We start from the raw sequence: 23,946 nt of genomic DNA, 5'->3' as shown, positions 1-23,946 counted from the left end.
GTTTTGATCTTCTTTGTGACCAAAATAAGATAACATCTCATGATCCCAGTCAATTACTTGAGTTATAAACTCTTTGTTAAGGTAGGGGTCTGTTTCCAGAGTGGAGAATGTACTGTCCCAAGCTTCAGGGGTTTTGTGCAGCTGTTTTCAGAGATCCTTCCAGAGACCTGTAAATTTTCAGTTCTTCCAAGGTGCTATGATCAAGAGTGAGGTGTTTACTTCTTTCCTGGCCTGTGCTCTGGTCTATAAGTGACCACAAGCACTCTTTTCTGTCTTGGAACTGTGAGGAAGGTTTCCTCTCCACCACCACTACAAGCTCTACCGCGCCAGCGCTCCTGCTTGCCCCAGGACTGCCACCCAGAACTGTGACCCAGATCCAAGCACAGGCAAAGCAAGAGAATTCAGCACCAGCAGAGAGATCTCTGCAGTCCCCTCTGATCAGCCACACGATTCCCCCTCAGTCTGTGGGCCAGAAAATCAGGAGGCAGCCACCACCCCGGGGCCAAGCTCGGGGACTGGAGTTGAGACCACCGCACTTCTCTCTCTCACCGCAGACACAGACTTTTCCCACTGACCTTCTAAGTTGTCTTTGGCATTTGTGGGTCTGGAAACCGCCACAGCTGCCTGTGATTCGGCTCTCTGAGGCCTGCTCCAGGTTTGCTGCGGCCTGCGTGCCCACGAGGAACTGTGTTCCTCTCCTAGCCTGGCACGATATACCTTTCCGATCCACCATCCAGGGTGTCTTTGGACTGGAAATTTGTTTCACTTTGTCTTTTTGTGGGTTCTGCTGCTTTAGAATTTGTTTAGAGTCATTTTTTATAGGTATTTGGAGCGATCTGGGGTAGAGCTCAAGCAAGTCACTGCTTTTACTCCACCATTTTGGCTCCGCCCCCTGATTTCTTTCAAAGTTCCTATTTCAGAATGCTAGGAATCCCTAGAGAACGACAGGAAATACAATCTTAGCCATGTCCTCACTGCTGCCAATTATCAACTCCTTATCTCTTTCACCATGGCAAAATATGAAGAAAAGAAGAGCAGCACCCATTTAAGTTACCTAACTAGAACAAAATTCATTGTCTTTAGGCTTTAAATGTCTGTAAGTTGACCACACCTTTCACAGAGAAAAAAATTAAATTATTTTATTCACAGATTCTTTTTGGCACTTTGGAAATTAACTGCAAGTAGTCTTCCTTTTTCTGTAAGAGTTATAACACTTAAAACATATTAAAAACATTTTTTGCTATGAAAGCTAAGGCCCTTAAATGCTTTTGTTGAAAGTCTAGGTGTCTTAATCAGAAATATAGAAAATACTTTCAACCTTAAGTAAAAAATAACAGAACAATCAAGACAGATCCTTTTCTTAAATCATTTCACTCTTAAATTGCTAAAAAGGTTAGCTAAAAGTTTTTAATATGTACCAGATTATACTGCCAAGCACAGTTAAGGGGGAACAAGGTGGCAGGCAACTTAGATCCCCAAATTAAAAACTAAATCATGCCATGCATTTCCTTAATTAAATTAAAATTTAAAAGTCTTAAATTGAAAGTATAGATTCCATTTTCTAATCTACTGATATTTCCCTGGCATCAAAGGCACTGGCCATTAAATGCTGAATGTCTGAAAGTTTTTATTTGGAAGAATATAACAACAAGAATAATAGCAGCTTTTATTTCTACAGTGCTTTATAGTTTTAAAAGCTATCCTTTCACATTACCTATGAGGAAGGTAGTACAAATACAATTATAATAATAATAGTTGAAATGTTTATAGTGCTTTAACGTTTGCAAAGCACCTTACAGATAACCACTCATTTGATTTTAATGACAACTCAATGGAGTATGCATTACAACAATCATGATTTCATTTTTGTAGATGAGAAAACTGAAGCTCAGAAGCACCACATATATAGTAACAAAGAGCCCAGAGGGATTCAAACTCAAGTTTTCACAAATTCAAAAGGCAGCACTACTTCCACTAAACCACACTGCTGATTTGGTACTCTCAAGTATAAGGAAAAGAACCAGTCATGCACAAGCGCCAACGAAATCTTTTTTGTCCAGGTCTGTCAATTCATCAGTGGAGGTAAAGCAGAGAGAGAAAACTACTTCATGGCAAACATTCAATAATCACCCTCTGGAGCTGGGGAAGGGGGAAATTGGGAATGGCAGGCCAAAGAACTTGCCCAAGGTCACAATGCCATTTTGTGTTAGAAGAGGGGATTTAACTTGGGTATTCCTGACTTCCAGGCTGACTCTTTACCACTCAACTGACTGCAAAGGGTTATATTATGAGGAATACAGGAAGGGACGCTTTCACTGTCTCAATCTATTTGAGATCAGTAAACTCTCACTAAAATCTGGACTGAGTCAAAGTCTTACTTTTAATGATCTTGAGTGAAATATCAGGATTCTAAAATAAGAAACATTTTAGAAATATTTCATGGTTGACTAAAACCTTAATATGGATTAACTGTGCCATGCAGCCAACAAAAAGCTCTGATATTACTGAGGAGTTATTAGTATAAATACAGTACACACGTTAAGGGAAGCTCAAGTTTTACTGTCTTCTCTGCCACAGAGGCTTTACATGGAAGAATCTGTTCATTTCAGATCTACAGCTAAAAGAGAATTGTTGACCACAAGAAGAATTAAAGGTGATCAAAATAGACAGAAATGGACCCACCATTCCATGTAAATTTCTCCTTGCTGGTTCCCATCAGTGTGATCTTAGACAAGTCACTAAATCTCCCTGAGGCTTGGTTTCCTTATCTATAAAATGAAGCAGTTTAACCTGACAATCCCTCCAACCCTAAATCTGTGACCCCACAAAAATCTTTCACGTTAACAAAAATCAATGCAGGTAAACTAAAAAGAGAAACTATTGACTGGGAAAAACATTTGCATCAAATCTCTCAGATAAATGCTTGTGCAATTCATTCTATCTCTCCCTCTTTCTCTCTCTTATACCCCAAACACGAAATCAGTTTGTATCCCCAATTCCTTAACAAATCATTCTTCAACTGATAAGGAGTGGATAGCCCCTCCACTGACACCACCTCTGTATGTCCCTAACACCAACATTTCAAAAATCGTATAATCAAATAAAAAATTCAGATTACTTAAGAAAATATTGTTCATCCTTCATTTTGTTTTTCTTTTTGAATTTTCACATTGCTCATGTTGTAATGAAGAATCACAACCAATGGGAGAAACCACAAGAGAGAACCTCTCCCCCCCAAAAAAAAGAAAAAAAAAAGAGAGCGAGAGGGAGAGAGCGCAAATAGTATGCTTTGATCTGCATTCAGACGCCATAGTTCTTTTTCTGGATGAAATAGCATTTTCCATCATGAATCTTTTGGAGTTGTCTCAGATCCTTGCACTAAGAAGAGCTAAATCTATCAAATGTAGTCATCACTATTACTGTGTACAATGTTCTCCTGCTTCTGCTCACTTCACTCAGCATCAGTTCATATAAATCTTTCTAGGCTTTTTTGAAGTCTGCCTGGTCATCATTTCTTTTGGAACAATAGTATTCCACTACATTCATATACCACATCTATCATTTTTCTGTTTTGTCATGTTAGTCAATCTGACAGGTGTGATGTGTACATCAGAGTTGTTTTGATTTGCATTTCTCTAATCAATAGAGATTTAAAGCATTTTTTTATATGATTATAGATAGTTTTCATTTCTTCCTTTGAAAACTGCCTGTTTATATCCTTTGACCATTTATCAATTGGGGAATGGCTTGATTCTTATAAAATTGACTCGGTTCTCTATATATTTTATAAACGAGGCCTTTATCAGAGACACTGGTTGTAAAAATTGTTTCCCAGCTTTCTGCTTCCCTTCTAAGCTTGGTTATATTGGTTTTGTTTCTGCAAAAACTTTTCAATTTAATGTAATCAAAATTATCCATTTTGCATTTCATAATGTTCTCTATCTCTTGGTCATAAATTCTTCCATTCACCATAAATCTGACAGGTAAACTATTCCCTTCCTCTCCTAGTCTGCTTACAGTATCAGCCTTTGGATATATAAATCATGTACCCATTTTGACTTTATCTTGGTATATGGTGTAAGATGTTGGTCTATGCCTAGTACTATTTTCCAGTTTTCCCAGTAGTTTCTGTCAAACAGTGAGTTATTATCCCAGAAGCGGGAGTCTTTGGGTTTATCAAACAGTAGATTACTGTAGTCATCTTACAAAAGAGTCTTCCTCACTCCAGGACCAAAACTCTATTCACTGCACCACCTAGCTGCCAAAGGTAGCATGAAGTAATACCATATTAAGTGTAATCACCTGAAAAACTGTAAAACTTTTTTAATAACAAGGGTTATGATTACAATTTTATTTGTACTAGCTGGACTGGAAATATACCTAAATGTGGCCTATATTCTACTTATTATTTATGTTCTCTCTTTTTTTTTTTAAAAGGCAATTAGGGTTAAGTGACTTGCCTAGGTCACACAGCTAGTAAGTGTCAAGTGCCTAGTCTGAGGCCGGATTTGAACTCAGGTCCTCCTACCTCCAGGGCCAGTGCTCTACCCACTGCGCACCTAGCTGCCCCCTCTACTTATTATTTAAAACATGTATGTTGGTCAATATATCTTCTGTTGCTTCTATCAAAAAAAATTTTTTTTACTTGAATTTAAGTTAAACAAAATTTGCACCAATCCTTGAAATAGCTACATATCTATAATTTTGGAAGCAATATTAAAATTTCAAAATATTTACTAAAATCACTATAAATAGGAAAAAAATTTCCCACCTTTGTATAAACTTGGCTATTTTTAATCCTTATCAACACAAAATTCTTTAAATCAGATTCAATATGGTTCTTCTGTTTTCAAGACAGGTAACAATTTATGCAAATTTATACAAAGAGAAAAAAATAGGACCATGGATTTAGTTGGCATGCCTCTAAATGATATCTAGACTAACCATTTTCATTTACAGATGAGGAAACCAAGGTCCAGAAGGGTGAGTTTACTTCTTCAAAGGATAAGAACAGGGAAAGAAAGGATTTGATCCCAGTTGGAATTACTCCAAACTATGTAACACTGTCTCCATAACTTATTGCTTTCATAATCAATTACTACAGAAAAAATAATATTGCTAAACATACCATTTTCTGGGGAAAGTTTATCATAAGCATCTTCATAAATATAATTTCTTCGAATTGTGACATTAATTCCATCCAGAAATGGACCATCTCCTTGAACTTCTTGTTTATCAACATAGATTAATCTTTGAAAAATCTGACAAAAAAAAAGAAAAAACTCAAAACTACAAAATATTCCTTAGGTGAAAATCAGCTGTCAATTTCCTAACTAATCTATAATCAGAGTAGAAGGTCAACTAAATGATTATTAGAAATAATTATTTGAATCACACTTTAATGCACTATTACCAAATCCCTTGTCAATGAATTCTTGATATTTATCATATTCATCAAAGCAACTTCACAAATGAAAATGTTTGTTCTTATAATCCTTTATCAATACTGTCACAGAAAATACCTTATACATAATCTGGTTTTGTTGTCTTTTATAAAACATTTATGGTAACTGGAAAAATATATACCATTTTTAATAGAATAAATTTTGCATTAACCTAAAGTTATTTTTCCTGAAACCCCTACTCCAACTACCATGCACATTAAGAACAGGAAACAACACATGCAAAAATAATTGGTACAGAAGATGCAGCAAAAGGAGCTCAGAAAGTATAGAGTAAATTTTAGGTTTTTTTTTTCTCCTTTAAAACACATAAATAAGAAACAACAGTAGTTCTAAAAGAAACTCTTTTAGGCCTTTCAGTAAACAAAGTAAGACTGGGGAGGGTGGACCTCTCCAGTGGCCATTTTCTACCTAATCCAAAAAAGACAGTCATGACAAATGAAATTTGGATCATTATAACGTATCTGACTTTTAGGCATTCATTTTCCTAAAAGACTCATAAAGAATATATATTATCGTGACTAAGTTTATCAATGTACACGTGAAACAAGAGCATTCTGTCCTAGTCCAGGTGCCAGTCTCAGCATCAGGAGAACAGGCTGGATGCCCGCCCCGGCTCCCACACTTACTAGCTGTGAGCTGCAGCGCAATTCACTTAGCCTCTGTGCTTCAGTTTCCTCATCTGTAAAATGGAGATAATACTCGCACTAACTAACTCACAGGGCTATTGTGAGTAAAGAACTTTGCAAATTATAATGTGGTCTATACATTTAAGTTTTATTACAATGTGTCTCAACCCCTTTATGTTTTTTAAAAGCAGTATTTATAGTGAATGTCTAATACACAATAATTACCTTTCAAATAACTACTTAAATCAGACAATATTACTGGAAACAACAGTTAACTCCTTTTGTGACACTACTATTGGGAATGTGTTTACAGGCAGACTACTATTTTTTCAGAATTTTACTTGAAATAACTAAATATTAAAGTATATGTTAATAAGCATTAGATATTTAACAGGGTTCCATTAAGGTTAAAAAAAAAAATTAAAAACTTTCCATGCTCTATAACTTAACATTACAAAATTCAAATAAAAGAATCAGCTAAGGAGAAGGCAACTTAATAAAATTGTGGTTAGTATTTCCTGTTTTGTCTTAATAAAATAAGGGATTTGGAAAATATGGTGATAAGAGATGCAAAATAAACGAAATTACCTACCTTTACTCTTTCTTCAAATGGAACTACAAAGGGCAATTCTGTGAGAATCGCAAGCTGTCTTTCCTCAGATACTGAAAGAGGTGCTGGTTCCAGACCTACTATAAAAATAAATTTTTAAAGTTTGGTTATTTCATTCACAACTTTCTATCTGTACAGTCGCTACTCTAGCTCAGCTTTGTACTTCAACTCCCCAAAATCACTCCTTTTGCAAAATTCTACAATCCTAATTCCACACATTGTTACAAGAGTCATTTTCCAAAAGTCACTGTTATTGTTGCTATCTGTCTACTTCAAAACCAGAAATGGTTCTTTTGCCTACGCAATTAACATTTAGAATTCTTAGCCTGGAATTAATAATCTTTTGCATTTTCGCCCTATCCTATCTTCCTTTATCAATTTTGTCTCTTATCTGTTCTACCTAAAATATGCTCTGACCCTAAGGTTTTGCTCATATAACGCTCTCTTATCCATAATGGCTCCTGTTCAATCTTCCCAAATGACTACCTTTCCAATCTTTTAAGAGATGCCTTAAATAACAGATGATCATAGATTGAGTGTTAGAAAGGATACTAAAAGTCATCTACTCCAAGGCTTCTTAAACTTGTCCCACTCATAACCCCATTAGCACTTTTGGCTAGGCAATGGGGTTAAGTGACTTGCCCAGGGTCACACAGTTGGTAAGGTGTTGCGTGTCTGAGAGCAGATTTGAAATCAGGTCCTCCTGACTCCAAGGCCAGAGCTCTATCCACTGCACCACCTAGCTGCCCCAGCCTTCAGTGCTTCTTAAACTGTGTTGTTGCAACCTAATCCAAACTCTTCATTTTACAGAAGAAACTGAGGCCTAGAGGGGTTGGGTAAGGCCACACATTATTAAAAAAAAAAAAAATAGCAAAAGAGGTATTTTAATACAAGTACTCTCACTCAAAATTCAGCCTTGCTTTACCCTGTATAACACTAACTGCTGAAGTCCCACGGGAAGTAAATAACCAAAGACTCTTCTAGCCCTAAATCCAGTATACTTTCCAATGTTTTCTTGGCTCCTTCATGAAGCTGTCCAAAATGATCACATGCATTAGCAATCCTTTATTCTTCTGTACTCTAAGACTGCTGAAATTAGACCATCGGATTTACAAAACTCATATGATCTTATATTAGGTGTGTTTGTATTTTAAATGAGTCAACAAACATTTATTAAGCATTTAATACCTGTCAGGAACTGTTATAAGGGATGAGGATACAAACAAAAAGGGCAAAAATATAGTCTCTGCCTTCATACAATTCACATTCTAGGGGGACAACACTATAAAAACAGCTATGCGCACACAAAATATATACAAAGCAAAGTGTAAAATAATCTCAGAGGAAAGGCACTATTATCAATGTTTTTATATCTTAGAAAACATTGTAACACTGCACAACGCAATTGTAAATCATTCCACAGAAATGGTGGATTAACTTCCAATGCCTTTCTTAAAGAAATGAATTTATATATACTCAATCAGCAATTCCTAAGCACCTATGTCTCAGGTATTATGCTAAGTGCTGAGGATACAAACACAAGAATGAAACAACTCGTGCCCTGAAGAAGCTCACATATTATTAGGGAAAATGATACATAAACAGAGAAGACAAAATGCATACAAGGTAATTTGGGGATAGAGGGCGCTAGTAGCTAAATTACTCAAGTTTTTATGTGGGAGGTGTCACTTGAATTGGGGTCTAACGGAAGATGGATTCTAAGAAATGGAGATGAGACCATTACTGCTTTATAATACACTTTGAGACCTCAAAGTGCTATGCTCCTTTTGTCCCTCTTATTTTTTTCACTACCTCCTTAAAAATACTAAAACATTTATTGCTTCAAATGAATTTTCCTTAGTAGTTTTATGGTTGGAGTACTAAAGCTGTAAGTTAATTTTGGTAGCATAAACATTATTATATTGCTATTGTGCAACCATAAGCAATGAATATTCTTCTAATTACTTAATTCTTCCTTTATTATCATGCTTGTAAAAGTTTTAAGCAAGCCTTGGTAAGCTGACTCAGAGATTTTCTTTGTTGTTTTTGCTATTCCTATAGAGAAAAGCTGACAATTTTTATGATTATATTTTTATGCTGTTATTTTATTGAAGAAACTAATTATCTTAATTACTTTCTATTGTTGATTCTCTATGAAAACTATCATGTCATTTATTAATAAATGTATTTTCCCCTCTATTGCCAATGTTTATACACTTCATTCTTCCTTTTGTCTCACTGCAATAAGTAGCATTTCTACAACTGTGTCAAATAATAGTGAGAGTGGGGACAACCCTTGCTTTATTTACCACTATATGTATTGGGAAAGTTTCTAGTATTTCTCCTTGGTAAATAATGTTGACTGCTGCACACACATACTTTTTTTTAATAAAGAAAATTAATTTTTTTAGCATAATATGTTTCGAGCAATTAAGTCAAAGAATGCTATAGTCTTAAAACAACTGAAGTTGAAGAACAACTGAAGGGCAACGTAGAGGCACATGGCAGGTGGTGAACATGCTTCAATACATTAAAGAAAGATTTATGCAGAAGTGATGTAAACCAGAGGTGTCAAACTTACTGCCCTGGGTACAATTACTAGCAGAACTTCCTTGTGCATTGGACACAGCTTAAAATATAATTGGGAAATGTTTACAAAATAAATAAAAATACAACAAAAAATGATGTTAATTTGAGGTTTTCTAAGTCAATATGCAGTTACAGGAATTGTTTCCTGTTTGAGTTTGACACCACTCATATAAAGGATGTTCTCAGAGAAATATTGGGGGGGGGAGATGATGGATCAATCACATTACAAGAGGGTCAACCAAAAGAACATCAGAAGACTACATGCTCTATTAGTATCTATGCTATGAGAAGAGAATTCAAGGAGAGTCTTAACGGTGATTTTATAGGAGGATATAGTTGAGAGAGTGGTTGTGGCAGTGGCAATAATAGCTACCATTTATATAGCACCTACTTTATGCCAGGCACTGTGCTGGGTGCTTTACAAATACTGTCTCATTGGATCCTCAAAACAGCTCTGAGAAGTAGGTAATATTATTATTCTCATTTTACCATAGCTGAGGAAACTGAGGCAAACAGAGGATAAGTGATTTATCCAGAGTCAGTCCTAGTAAGCGTCTGAATCTGGATTTGCAATCAGGTGTTTCTGAATCCAGTGTTCTATCCACCATGCCACGTAGCTACCTGGAATGCAATCTACATAACTGGAAGTATCATTCCTATCAATGAGATCACAGATATACTAGAGCAGAGGAATCTTCCCAGTACTGATGTGTGGCTGCCAATCTTACATTACCATAAACTACAAAGAAATGGGCACACCTGTACCCACAGAATACTTCCCTGCATGTTGGGTAAATTTGCTATGGAGGATCTATGAGAGAACACAGATAGGGATCCCATAGGATTCCTCTGTTTTTGAACAAAATCAATAGAGCTAGGATAAGAATGTAAGGTATCAAGTGAGAAAAAAAAATCTTTGCATTAAATATCTCTAATCAGAATCTGATGGGCAACTACGTGGTTCAATGGATTGAGTACTGGGTCTGGAGTCAGGTGGACACATCTTCCTGAGTTCAAATCAGATCTCAGACACTTACATGCTGTGTGACCCTAGACAAGTCACTCAACCCCATTTGCCTCAGTTTCCTCATCTGTAAAAATAAACTGGAGAAGAAAATGACAAACCACACCATATCTTTGCCACGAAAACCCCAAATGGGGTCATAAAGAGTCAGACAATGACTGAACAACAAATAAGAACCTGACATCCAAGATAAATAGGGAATTAGCAAAACTGTAGAAGACAAAAATTCGTTTTCCACTGTCCAAATAGTAAAAGGATATAGTTATCAAAAAGAAAAATTGTCAACTATTAACCATCATATGAAAGTGAAAGAATATGCCAAATCAGTAAAAATAAGAGAAGGAACAAAAGAACTCTAAGGTTTCATTTTATACTCAAAAAAGTGACCAACATGACAAGACAGAAATAGTAAAGGAGGGGGAGGGGTGGGGAATGGGATATATGGAGAAAATACAATTATGTGGCAATACGCACAAAACAAAGGACACTAAAACACTGCTGATGGAGACATGAATTGATAAGGACATTCTGGAAAATAAGTTGGAATGTTTGTTTGTTTTTAAGTGACTGACTAAAATGTCCAAAAGGCTTTGTTTAAAGATGCTGCTGTCAGGCTTATACCTCAGAGAAAGAAATATCCCATACGCATGTATGTATTCATAGCAACATTTTTTTATAGTAGAATAAACTGGAAACAAGTTGATTTCCATCATTTGGGCAAAAATTCAGCAAATTACACTATGTAAATATAATTCAATATCACTATGATGTAAGAAATAATAAATATAAAGAATTCAGAGAAATACTGGAAGAAATCTGTCATCTAATAAAAGGGTGAAGTAAGCAAAACCAAGAAAGTAGAACACAAACACAACAATCAGGAGTGTACTTCAGACAGCTCAAAGGGACTTTTAAATTTTCAGTGTGAGCATTTACACCTGGGAAGTTCACAAATGCTTGATTTATTGTTTTGACTGAATAAAACTAAATTAAAATGAATGAGTGCAAAATGCTTAATCCAAGGTATGACCTTTGTAATTCAGTAGGTGCTTTTCTTAGCTCAAGCTAATGAGCAGTGTCAGCAGACTATGTCATAATCATAAGCAGTCAGAGGTGGTCCTGATGAGAAAATTATTCTTTGCAAATAGGGGAGTTTTTCTTCTTGAGACTTAAGAAACTGATGGAGAATATGGTAATAATGCAGATTAAATTTAAAAAGTATGTGACACAAACATTTCCACCACCACCCCTCCTGGCCAGTTGTTAAACATTTACCAGCACACCACTAGGGCAAGTAGATGGCCCAGTAGATAAAGTCTCAGACCTGGCATCAGGAAGACTCCTCTTCCTGAGTTCAAATCTGGCCTCAGACAGTTACTAGCTATGTGACCCCAGGAAAGTCACTTAACCCTGTTTGCCTCAGTTTCCTCATCTGTAAAATGAGCTGGAGAAGGAAATGGCAAACCTCTCTAGGATCTTTACCAAGAAAACCCCAAATGGGGTCATGAAGAGTTGGACATGACTGAAAAATGACTGAACAACAACAAACATACTACTAATAACAATGTAAATACAATGGAGAAACACAAAAAACCAAATACTGTGTAATTATAATGATCAAAATTGTGGTTGAGTTGAGAAGATATACCTCCCACCTTACTCTTTGAGGAGGTAGGCGACTAGGAATATGGAATACTGTATATACTATTAGATACAGCTCATATTTTAGTTTATTTTGATCAGATGTTTTTTATTTGTTCTTTCTTTGATGTAAGAAAGGGCTCACTAGTCAAAGAAATAGTAAAAAAAAAAATGAAGCCAATATGTAAAAGATTAATAAGAGCATACTGAATTGAATAACCCAAATGCTACAATTTTTAATTTCCTAAAACTTGTACCTATTATACTATCATTTTATGTAATAATTTAGCAAGTCAAGATCTCACAGCTTTTTTGTGTTAATGATCATCTTTAAAATGTTAGTATTTAACCATTTGAAAATACTGAATAATTACCAAGTATATTTTAATTATAAATTTAGTGTACTTGGCAAATACTTTTAATTGGATTCCATCTATGTTATGATACAAGATTTTTTTTTAACAGAAAATGCATGTACAAAAAAGAAAAGGCCACTATCAACTACTAGTATTCAATTATACTTGTCAATTTTATCTATATTTCTTCAGCAAGGTTTCTGTCTTTAAAGAGAAATGAGCTAGTCATCAGTTCACAGGTATTTAAAAATTTAGGTTCTGGCATATAAGTGAAGTAGTACACATAAAACCAGATGTGTTTCATTGATACTTCTGTGATCACTGGGTTAATTCCATATAGGCAAGTGACACTAAACAAATCATATAGAGTTAACTGCTTGTTTCCACATCATTATGGTGATCATACTTTTAAAATTAATTTTGTGGAGCTGAGAAATGCTAGAATGATATCCTTAGAGGCTGAAATCCTTTAGCTTCAGAATTAAGTTCAGGCAATTATTAGCATGGGATCTTAGCACAGAAATAATATACTCAAGACTAGAGACATCCAATGGAGTAAAAGAACATACTAAAAACTGCTGTCATTCATTCTTGGATCTTTCAATTCAACACACATTTATTTCTGCTAAGAAACATCTATAACAGTATACAGACTAAGACCTGTTCAAATGAAGAAACCATTCACAAAAGAATTTTTGATAAGAAACTAGCAAAAAGAGACAAAGAATCCTACACTTTGAAAGCTATAAGCAATTTTAAATATGTAAATTTTTAGTTCAATACAAATAATTTGTTCGAAAAGCAAGAAATGACTTTTATTTATATTATAAACCCACATAAGTATCATTACTCTTCACATTTTAAAAAGATATGTAGAGAGCCAAAATTGCTATTCAATTTCTTTTCACAGCTATTGCAGGAAAATAAAAAGGAGACTTACTTTTCAAATATAATTATGGTGTATTGATCAAACTCAGTGATCATGAACACATTCTGATATAACTCAAAAAAACCTTGAAGGGGGGTTGCTTTTTATTTTCAAATATGAAAAAAACTTCATATATAAAAAAAAATTAAAAGTTAAGACTTGGCAATTTTTTCACAAAACATCACTTGCCAGAATATAATATAATCCACAGCTTATTCTTTATATATTGTAAATGGATCTGATCATGTCTTAAAAGGCATTAAAGGAGAAAAGGCTACACAATTTTCTCTCATCAGTACCATCTCTAACTACATACAACATTAACCTAGTCAGTTGACACTGCTCATTAGTCTTGAGTTAAGAAAAACAACCTGGGGCAGTTGGTGGCGAAGTAGATAGAGCACCAGCCCTGGAATCAGGAGGACCAGAGTTCAAATCCAGCCTCAGACACTCAACACTTAGTAGCTGTATGACCCTGGGCAAATCACTTAACCCCACTGCCCAGCTGAAGCACCCCCCTCAAAAAAAAACCCTACTGAATTACTATGTACTTTGGATTAAGTATTTTACATTAATTTATTTTTTCTTTTATGAATGCTTATCAAGTATCAGGCAATATGATGGACACTGGGATAGTCCCTGCCCTTAAGGTTCTTAAGCTCTATTACAGGAAAACATTTATATAGATAAGTATATACCCAAAGAGGAACAAGGATTGAACCTATAATATCACTGGCATAGGAAAACTGTCCAATGAGAAAAATTGTTTCAATCCACCCAAGTCAACAGTTTCTCTGCTTTATCATCTGTCAGACAGGTGTCTAGAGTACTGAGAGGTTGAAGAGCCGACTCAGTGTCACAGTCAGTGTGTGTCAGGAGCTAGACTTGAACCTAGGTCCTCTTGGCCCCAAGACTAAAATTCTATAGACTACACTACAATGCCTCCATACAAAATTACGCAGAGTAAAAAATAATTGGAGGTTAAAGAGGAGAAGCATTTAACTTAGGTAAAAAGAACAGGAAATTTCTACAGGAGGTCAAAGTTAATGACTCTACTAGGGAGAAGTGAAGAAAAAGAACGTTCTAGGCACTGGAGAAAGATTAACTACTGTACACGAGGAATAGAAAGTTGGCTAGTTTGGTTGAATCATACATTGAACAAGGGGAGTAATGTGCAATCAATATGGGAATACAGTATTTTAAAAAGCCAGTTTCTGAAGGGTTTTTAATGTCAAACAGGAATTAGTATTTTATCCAAGAGGCAAGAAAATGCCATTGCAGTTTCTCTAACAGAGGGGTGGCTGAATCAGAAGAATATTTTGGGAGTTATGTGGAGGATGAATTAAAGACTGAAAGACTGTAGGCAAAGAAAACAATTACTAGACCATTGTAACTGTCCAAGAGAGATGTGATGAAGGATGAAATCTAAGATAATGACTGTGAGAGTGGAGTGAAACTGCCAAGTTGTTTCAGCATGATGAGTTTGAGATGACCATACAATATCAGGGTACAGATTATCTAAGAAGCAACTGGTGATGCTGGACTGGGGCTCAGGAAAGATATATGACTGAACATAGAAATATGGGAGACATCTGCACAGAGATGACAAAACCATGGGCGCTTTTTACATTTTTTTAAAAAAACTTGATATATCAATGCTTTATCTACCACGGGTATAGAACACCTGTCAAATGTAATATTCAAAGAAAGAAATTTGGAGTTTATCATTAGAAGGGCATATACTTATGTTTTAGAAGAACTATATATTGCTTACATACAATACCTACATCCAAATATTTATATTCTCCACTAACAGATTTGTAACAGTTTACCTAATGGCTACTATTCAAGTGAGTCAAATCTCTAAATATCATAATTTGGATTCAAGTCCAGAATATTGTCTGCTTTTTCTTTAACTGATCAGCTACCGTGTGGGATATTGCTCATAAGTAAATAGGAGAAACTTTGACCTTTGATCTCCTTCAAATTCCTTTTATAAAAACATTGAGGCCTGATCCAACCATTTTGGAGAGTATTTTGGAACTATGCCCAAAGGGCTATAAAACTGTGCATACCCTTTGAATCAGCAATATCACTACTAGGTCTGTATCCCAAAGTGATCATAAAAACAGGAAAAGGACCCACATGTACAAAAATACTTATAGCAGCTCTTTCAGTGACGGGAAACAATCGGAAATTGAGGGGATGCTCATCAGTTGGGGAATGGCTGAACAAGTTGTGGTATATGAATGTAATGGAATACTACTGTGCTATTAGAAATGATGAGCAGGCAGACTTCAAAAAAACTTGGAAAGACTTACATGAACTGATGCAGAATTACACAGTAACAGCCACATTCTAGGATGACTAACTCTGATAGACTTGGCTCTTCACAGCCACGCAAGAAACTAAGACAACTCCAAAAGATTCATGATGAAAACTGCTATCCACACCCAGAGAAAGAAATATGGAGTCTGAATGCAGAGGGAAGCATAATATTTGCTCTCCTTTTCCTTTGCTGTTTTGCTTTATTGCTTCATTCTCGTGGTTCCTCTCATTAGTTCTAATTGCTCTTTACATCATGACTAATGGGAAAATATGCTTAATATGAATGTATAAGTAGAGCCTATATCAGATCATATGCCATCATGGGGGGAGAGGGAAAAAATTTAAAACTCAAAATCTTATAGAAGTGAATGTTGAAAACTAAAAATAAATAAATTAATTTAAAAAAAATAAAACTTTCATTTTAAAAAAAGAAACAGAAGATCTATCTATCTCTATATTTTTTAATGAACCCGCATTCTAAAGGATCATCAATTAATAAGGGATTTTCAACTCATCTGTTCCTTTTTGTGACCTGGAGAAAAAGTCTTTTACCTTCTTTGTGCTTTAGGTTTTTCTACCTGCAAAACAAAGATATTTGCCACTTACAAGCAAGAACAATGGCAGGAGTAACAAATCAGGTCTCAGAGAAACTTGGATAAAAGGAGCATTGTTTGATGAAGGATTTTTAATAAAGTCAGCTAACCTCACAAGGATGTTGTGAATGTCTCTCCTACCCCAGGCATGTATTTGTTGGATAAAAGAAAAATGTTTTTACAAAACTAATGCCTTACCCCAATTTCAAAGGCAGATGATTTCTAAATGAACTACAAGGCAACAGGCTTATCTTGTGGTCTGACTATAAAAGTGGGAAGACTTTGGAATGTACTTTTCAACCTGCTAGAAGGAAAAAACCCTACACCTGTCATCATGGACGTAAATTTTCACTGATTTTCAAGAGTTTTTACAGACAAGATTTCTTCTTTGTGAGGTTCTCTGGAATTTTTCCTAAAATGCTTTAAAATTTTGTTTGTTAAAGTAATTCTAACAAATGCCTACAAGGTAAGCTCTTATCCTTGAGAGACAGATCAGGCAATTTATGTACAAATATATAAAAATATATAGCCACATATTACCATGGAGGGCCTCTAAGCACCAAATGAATGTTTTCAAATCTTAAAAAAAAAAATAATTGAGGTCTGCTAAGTATTATTTATTGTTACTGTATTAGTCATCCATAAGACAATCAACTGAAATGAAAGAACATAATGGTAACAAAACAAATTGATTTTTTTTCAAATTTTAATTACTAAAAGGAAATTTCATGTTATGTTATGAAAAAACTCTAAGCTTAAATATCACATAAACAAAAGTTCTACACAAAGTAATTCCTAATCAGTCCTATCACATTAGAAAATAAGGAAACCCAAACTACACACTGGGGCAGCTGGACAGAGTACCAGGCCTGGAATGAGGAAGACTCATCTTCCTAAGTTCAAATCTGATCTCAAACATTTACTAGCTGTTTGACCCTGGGCAAGTCACTTAACCCTGTTTGCCTCAATTCTTCATCTGTAAAGTGAGCTAGAAAAGGAAATGGAAAACCACTGCAATATCTTTGTCAAGAAAATCCCAGAAGAGATCATGAAGAGTCAGATATGACGAAATAACAAAAAAATGACATACTGCTCAGAAGTGTTCATATGAAACAGGAAGCAAAAATACTGTTACTTGAACTAACACTAAGGAAATGAGAGAATTAAAAATCTAAAAATTAAAATATTTGGAAGATAATTAATTAAAATGCTACTTGTCTACAAAATTTTAATATTAGATTTTAAAACCAATTTTGTTTTTTCTTCCTTTTTTTGGATCAGACCTATGATTTTTACCTTTGCAGGGAACACACCTTATGGCAGCTCCCTCAGCTGATGTGATGCAGTTGTCTGATGTATATCAGCAAGATGTTAAGCAATTTCTCCAGTCACATAGCTTGTAGAGTTAAGGGGAAGGACTTTCCAAGTCCTCCTGGTGCCAATGGGAGCTTTCTATCTATTATTCCATGTTTGCTGTCTACTGAAGGATTAACTAACATCAATTAGCAGTCTACCCACACCATAATGCTGACTTATTATCTATAAACGAAGAAATGTTATAGGCTACATGATAAAAATGACCAGGATACAGCTCAAGAAGTCTCCAGAACTTTAAAAATCTAGTATCATAAGATATTAAAGCATCTAAGTAGTATGATAGAGTGCCAGGGCCTAGAGTCCAAAGATCTAAGTTCAAATCTGGCTTCAGACACTTACTGGCTATGTGACCCTGGGCAAGTCATTTAACCCTATTGGCCTCAGTTTTCTCATCTGTAAAATGAGCTGGAGAAGGAAATGGCAAACCATTTCATTATCTTTGCCAAGAAAACCCCCAAAAGGGGTCACAAAGAGTTGGACACAACTAAAAAAATGATTAAACAACAACACCGCAAGATAACAGACAACACATTTCCTGATGACCTATATATTGATGGCATATAGGGTCAGGAAGGCAAAAAACATGAAAAATCATGTATTGTTCTCTGGGTACCTAACAGAGCTTTGAGATGTACACTTTCAACATGGCAATAATTAACAAAAGCAAGAGAAGAAGGAAATGAACCCACATTTGAACTCACCATCCAGGGTAGACTGCAATGGACCTATTCTTCCCATTCTTCGGACTCTCCATACATGTCTAGCTGATGGCACATATAGCTGTGTAACCTGTGTAATGACCAAACCGTGTTAATGAGGTCTTTCTTGTACTAAATCTGAAACTTTAAATTCACAGTTTCTAAGCTGAAACAAAGTATAGTATTGATAAATTATGACAAATATCATCCCATCCTTGCATCACAAATATTCCCCTTCAAATTCTTCTAGATCCTTTTTGAATCTCTCTTTCTCACCCTGGGTGTTCTTTTCCTATATTTAACATAGTGTTAGATTTTTTTCTAATACATACATTCTATTCTACTTGATAGCTAAAATTTCACTTGTGCATGTATCTAATAGTTCCACTTACAGGTACAGTGATCAGAAAGGAAAACTAGTTAACCAAGCTGAGGTCGAATAGGCCTTCAGGCAGTATGACTGCAAGTATGGCAGTTGATCATAAGGTTACCAAAGAAATGATGTAAATTGTCAATTCCTCATTAATTAAATGATGCACAAATGCTCTGCTGATGATATACAGTTTAAGCAAAATCTTCAAAGGTAAAAAACTCTCTTCATAAGATATATATTTTAATGATTTGATGAATAATCGTTGCATTTACACATCAATTCTAAAAGTTATTTATTTTTATGTGAATAAATCCTTCTGCTTTGATCGTAACTCATTTGTATTTTTTCCTGGTTTTTTTATATTTATATATAGATATACACATATATGTTCATACACATGTATATATCTTCATGAGATATATAAAACCTCAAAAATCCAAATATACTCATCAAATTCAAATATTCAAATATCTTATTTACTTGTACTCTAAAAAGTAATACAGATCCATCAAGGGAGAAACTCTTTTTTGGCAAACAATAGTCAGAATAAGTTACATATGGCTATTTCCTAACAATAAATTATATATCTAATAGTAAATTAATATTATAATTCTCTAAGGGGATGCTATTTTATTTGATTTTCCACAGATGTCTTTCTCGTAGTGAAGTAGCTACAATGTATTTACCAAATGTGACTAAAAAGGTCACTCACAGTGCCATTAAATTTTCATTAAATCAGAAGACTGAGGCAACACAGATTCCTTCTTGCATGAGACTACATGACATAGATATGCCAATTTTATCCAACTACCTAAGGAAAAGGCCTGTTTTCAGTTAGTACCTTAACAGGAATTGGCATGAGATAACAAACAGGAGAGATGTCTCAAGGAAAATGGGGTACTAGGCAGGAGAATACAAGCCGTATGGTACAGCACCAAAATTAATTTAACCTGCTTCAACAGTTCCATCTAGTCCTAGGCCTGGTTGTACCACTCAAAATTTCCTAGAATGCCATCTCTACATATGAGCCAATGGTTATCAAATTTTGTGCTACAGCCTAATACCGACCCTGTTCTCAAGGTCAGTACTGTGGAATTATGCTGTAAGTGATGCAGTCTACTAATGAGGTCCTTCTGGTACTTCTAGTATTAAGCTGCCATGAACAGATTACAAGGTAACCCTACCTTATACTGAATCCCTTACACCATCTTGTGCTCTAGATGTTTCTAATATTTACATCTTTTCTCCCCAATAAGACTGTAACTTTCTTGATGGCAGGGAACATGCCCTCTACTTCTTTTGTGTTCCTCCCAGCACCCAGGAGAGCTAGGTACATAGTACAAGCTCAATAAGTATTTGCTGACTGACTGATTCCATGGTACAGTGGGCATTCTTAAAGTGAAGCAGAAGAAATCTGTGTGAGTATGCACACATCATCCATGTATGTATTTCATCACCACCATCAAAAACAAATATTTATCGAGAAGCTACTATGTGCACTGCCTATGACAGAATTAAGAGTCAGAATGTCATATTTTAAGTAGTTTTAAAAACATTTCTATTTAAACACTCATTAGTACAGGACTCCTTAAGGAACTAGGAGAGTCCTACTGTTAGAAATAAGAATAAGGACAAGTCCTATCTTCTTTAATAGTCCAGTCTTCTCACTCCTGGAAAAATCATTTCTATCCAAAAACAATAATCATTAGGTTGCAATGTAATTTTATATTAAAAGCAGTAATTCAAACTTAACACCTCAATACAAAACAAACCTAATAACAAAAAGGTAATTTAATTATGTTAACTCTGACAATATATTTTTGCTTTCTACTATTTAACCTTATAAAACTTCAGCTGTCAACATAAAAAGTCTATATATCAAAAAGCAAATCTCAGTTCTCAACAATTAGTGGAATTTTTATGAAAAGGTCTTTTCTAAAAAGGAATCTGAACAGGGTGGGTTTTATGCAAAAGATTACAAAAACATTTCACAAATACCTTATCTGCCTTAATATTCTCTTGTTCTGACAGCCAGTGATTTGGTGGACAAAAATTTCGTCTTGTGTCTCTGGACTTCAACATTTTTACTAGATTGGTGATAACCTAGGTAGGCAGAATAAATATTCAATATAAACAAGTTTTGCTAGAAGTACTTGCAAAGGCAGGCAATACCACTAATTAGAAATCAAAGGACAACAATTCAACAGGACGCTACAAAATTCTTTCATCTATATAACTTAAAAGTATACATCATTAAGTAATTTAAGAAATGGCTATAAATCACCAGCAGAACTAGTTTACCTAAAAGTGTTTCCTTTCATAAATCATAGCAATATATCTTACATACAAAGCAGTTATCTGCCAGGGAAAAGGAGCCAAAATTAACAGAAATGGCAGCAAATGACTTGTTTAAGATGATAATTTACAAAAACCATAAGCGATTTCTTTACAAAATTTTAAAATGGAAACACTTGGCAATATATTGGCTCATTAAAACTTGTATGATACATAGTTACAAGGAGAGAAATATCCTTTTTTCCCTGACCAATCAATATACCTGAAAAAGCATTTGTCATTTTTCTGATTAAACTCAAAGAAGTAATGACTTTTTTTTCATTTCCATGTATATTCAATATATCCTAGCCTGAAGAAACCCAATGGACTCAAAATTATTTGACAGCATTATCTCCTAAAAATAAATATTAATTCTCACTACAGTACCAGGAATATAAAACATCTTGCTTTTGTCAGAACAGTTTGCTCAACTGTCTCATTTTCATGCTTTGGTTCTTCTCTATTTTATATCTCTAGGTTTCATACTCATTCAAAGTCTTGCTCAAGACTTTTCTCCCTTTTCTGAAACATTTAAGCATTCTCATTCATGTTAGGCATTTTAAATGAACAGATATATAAATGTATATACATATATATGTGTATATACACACACACATATCTGTAGTGTATGTATATGTGTGTATCTTAAGACGTGTGTGTGTGTGTGTGTGTGTTTTAAGACTGGTACCAAGTCTTATCAGTGCCTACCACAGCTAGTGGGCATGCATCCAATAAATAATTTAATAAGAGCAAAGCTGTGTATTGAATTACTTGAGACAATCTAATAATACTGATTAAACATTTTTTTAAATTACAACTTCTCTGCCATAAAATCTAATAATACTTAAAAAAAACTAATCTTTGGCATGCACAAATATCACTAATAGAAAAATAGAAAATCTTAGTTTTGAACTTAAACCCTCTACAGCCAGGATCTACCAATTCTACTGGAGAAGAGATGGGAAAAAAAAAAACAACCCAACGACACTGGAATTCTTCAGAAAACAAATAGGCATGCCTCCAACTAAATAACAGCATTTATCTGAATGTTTTCAAATATATACATCAGCAAGAAAGGCACATGCCAAGGAAAATAAAAGTGGTCTCACAATTTATTTTCAAATTTTATACTTTTGTATTTTTAAAGCAGGGAATCTCAACTTTCCTTATACCATGTATCCCTTTGGCAGTCTGTTAAAGCCTATATAGACTCCTCAGAATATTTTTAAATGCATTAAAAAAAAAAAAAGCAACAACAACACATTGATTACAAAGGAAACCAATTAAATCATGTTGACATTGTTATCAAAATAAATTTTTTAAAAGTTCATACACAACCTGAAGCATCGAGCTAAGCTCAGCCTCAGGATCAGAAAGATTCCAACTCTGACACATAACTATCTGCAGAACACAGGCAAGACATTAACCTATTTATGCCCTAACCAAACGTTTACGACTAGAAGTGGCACTGTAGGAGCTGATCTGCATTGGCAGACAAGGAGTTGCTCCCTATTCCAAGCAAATCACAAGCTCAGTCCAAGGGGGGGGCGGGGCGGGGGGAGGGAATGTTTTTAAGGCCTAACTTAAAATATGATTTGGAACCTGAGTCTCCTAAAAAAAAAAAAAAAAAATAGAATGCCTGCCTTCGCTCCAACTGGTAGATGAAAATAAAGGGAAATACAGGTTCCCTGAAATACTGGGACAACTTTGGGTGATAATCTCTATGAAAAAAAAGTGAGAACATTTGCATTTTCCAGATACATAGTTCCATGAGCAAATGATGCTCAACAAATCTTTACCCAGTGAGTATCTTCTACAAATTCAGAAGTCAGTATTACATACATATCTATGTACATAATATGTTTGTATGTCAGGTTATAAAGATGTCCTTTGAGAATACCTTCTAGATATGACATTTTTTGTTTTGCTCTCCATGACCAAAGAACAGATATCTAACACAGGCCTGCTACCTTTAAAATTTATGCCACTTATCTTGCCAAAAGGCAAGAGTGTATGAATTGATCAGTCTAAATAGCTACACTCTAAAACCTGTTTTTATCAACAGTGAAATAGTAATAACTTTTTATATGAAGGAAAACATGCTTTTTTCCTAATTCAAAACAAATAATATTAATATTTAAAAGAAATTCTAATTTTAAAATGGGAAGAGATATAATTCAAGGAATGGAAAATTATTTATTGAAGTAGGCACCATATTCTAAACACTAGAGATATAAACAAAAAATTCAACCGTGCCTGGCTCACTAGAAGCACACATTCTAATTAAGGAGATAATATATATATGGAGGATTAGCTTCAGGATAGAGGGAAAAGCAAAAAAAAAAAAATCTTAAAAAAAAAATGCCTGGCCATTGGACCTTTGGGCATCAATGGCAGAACAGAAGGTCCTTAATCAATGGCAGTTGGCATGGGGTAGCAACTCATCAGCTAGAGTAGAGCAAGTGTCTAAGTGAGGGATGTGGAGGAAGGAAAGAAGTCAGAAACTAGCCTGGAGGAAAAGGCCAATGTCTACTAGGAACTGGACAAAAGAGACCACATACATACACATTCATAAATATGTATATTCTCTCATTCTGTTTCTCTCTCTCTCTCTCACACACACACACACACACACACACACATACAGTTTCTCCACTTTAGTCCTATTCAGAAATCAGAGGTCTCAAAAAGCACAAGGCAGTGCACAGGTTCTCAAAGGATAGACCACTGTACTACATATTCTGATAGGTGTTAGAAAAATGGAATGACTTTTAGCATGAAACTCATAATGGCCAATGTGTTTAGGGAAGCTCATCTCTACAAGGCTGACCAAGTTAGCCTAGAGGTGATGAATTCTGGAGAGGCCACAGAAGCTGATTCTGTTTACCAAAGTGTGGAAGGGCTGCAAACCGTAATAACGCATGAAGTACCCACATCAATAGGCATTACAACTCCTTTGGAATACTGAATGTAAATGTCTACATGCACATTCTACATATATCAT

The 23,946-nt window shown here is 34.9% G+C and overlaps 1 protein-coding gene across 4 annotated transcripts in view; it reads right to left on the bottom strand.

Moving 5' to 3' along the window:
• The window catches only part of UBE3C (ubiquitin protein ligase E3C), a 162,263-nt gene that overhangs the window by 69,446 nt on the left and 68,871 nt on the right, over positions 1–23,946 (bottom strand). The window contains exons 14-17 of one of the 4 annotated variants that reach the window (XM_027841019.1): positions 20,607–20,711; positions 18,227–18,326; positions 6,684–6,781; positions 5,129–5,261 (exon numbers count right to left, since the gene is read on the bottom strand). In XM_027841019.1, coding sequence (XP_027696820.1) covers positions 5,129–5,261; positions 6,684–6,781; positions 18,227–18,326; positions 20,607–20,711 — 436 coding nt within the window. The remainder of the gene's footprint in view (positions 1–5,128; positions 5,262–6,683; positions 6,782–18,226; positions 18,327–20,606; positions 20,712–23,946) is intronic. The other 3 variants (XM_027841020.1, XM_027841021.1, XM_027841022.1) reach the window with 3 other exon arrangements.

Source organism: Vombatus ursinus, unplaced genomic scaffold (assembly GCF_900497805.2).
Source record: "Vombatus ursinus unplaced genomic scaffold, bare-nosed wombat genome assembly UNPS02014852.1, whole genome shotgun sequence".
Taxonomy (NCBI): Eukaryota; Metazoa; Chordata; class Mammalia; order Diprotodontia; family Vombatidae; genus Vombatus; species Vombatus ursinus.
The sequence above is the reverse complement of the archived record's forward strand: the minus strand, read 5'-3'. Positions and strand labels throughout refer to the sequence as shown.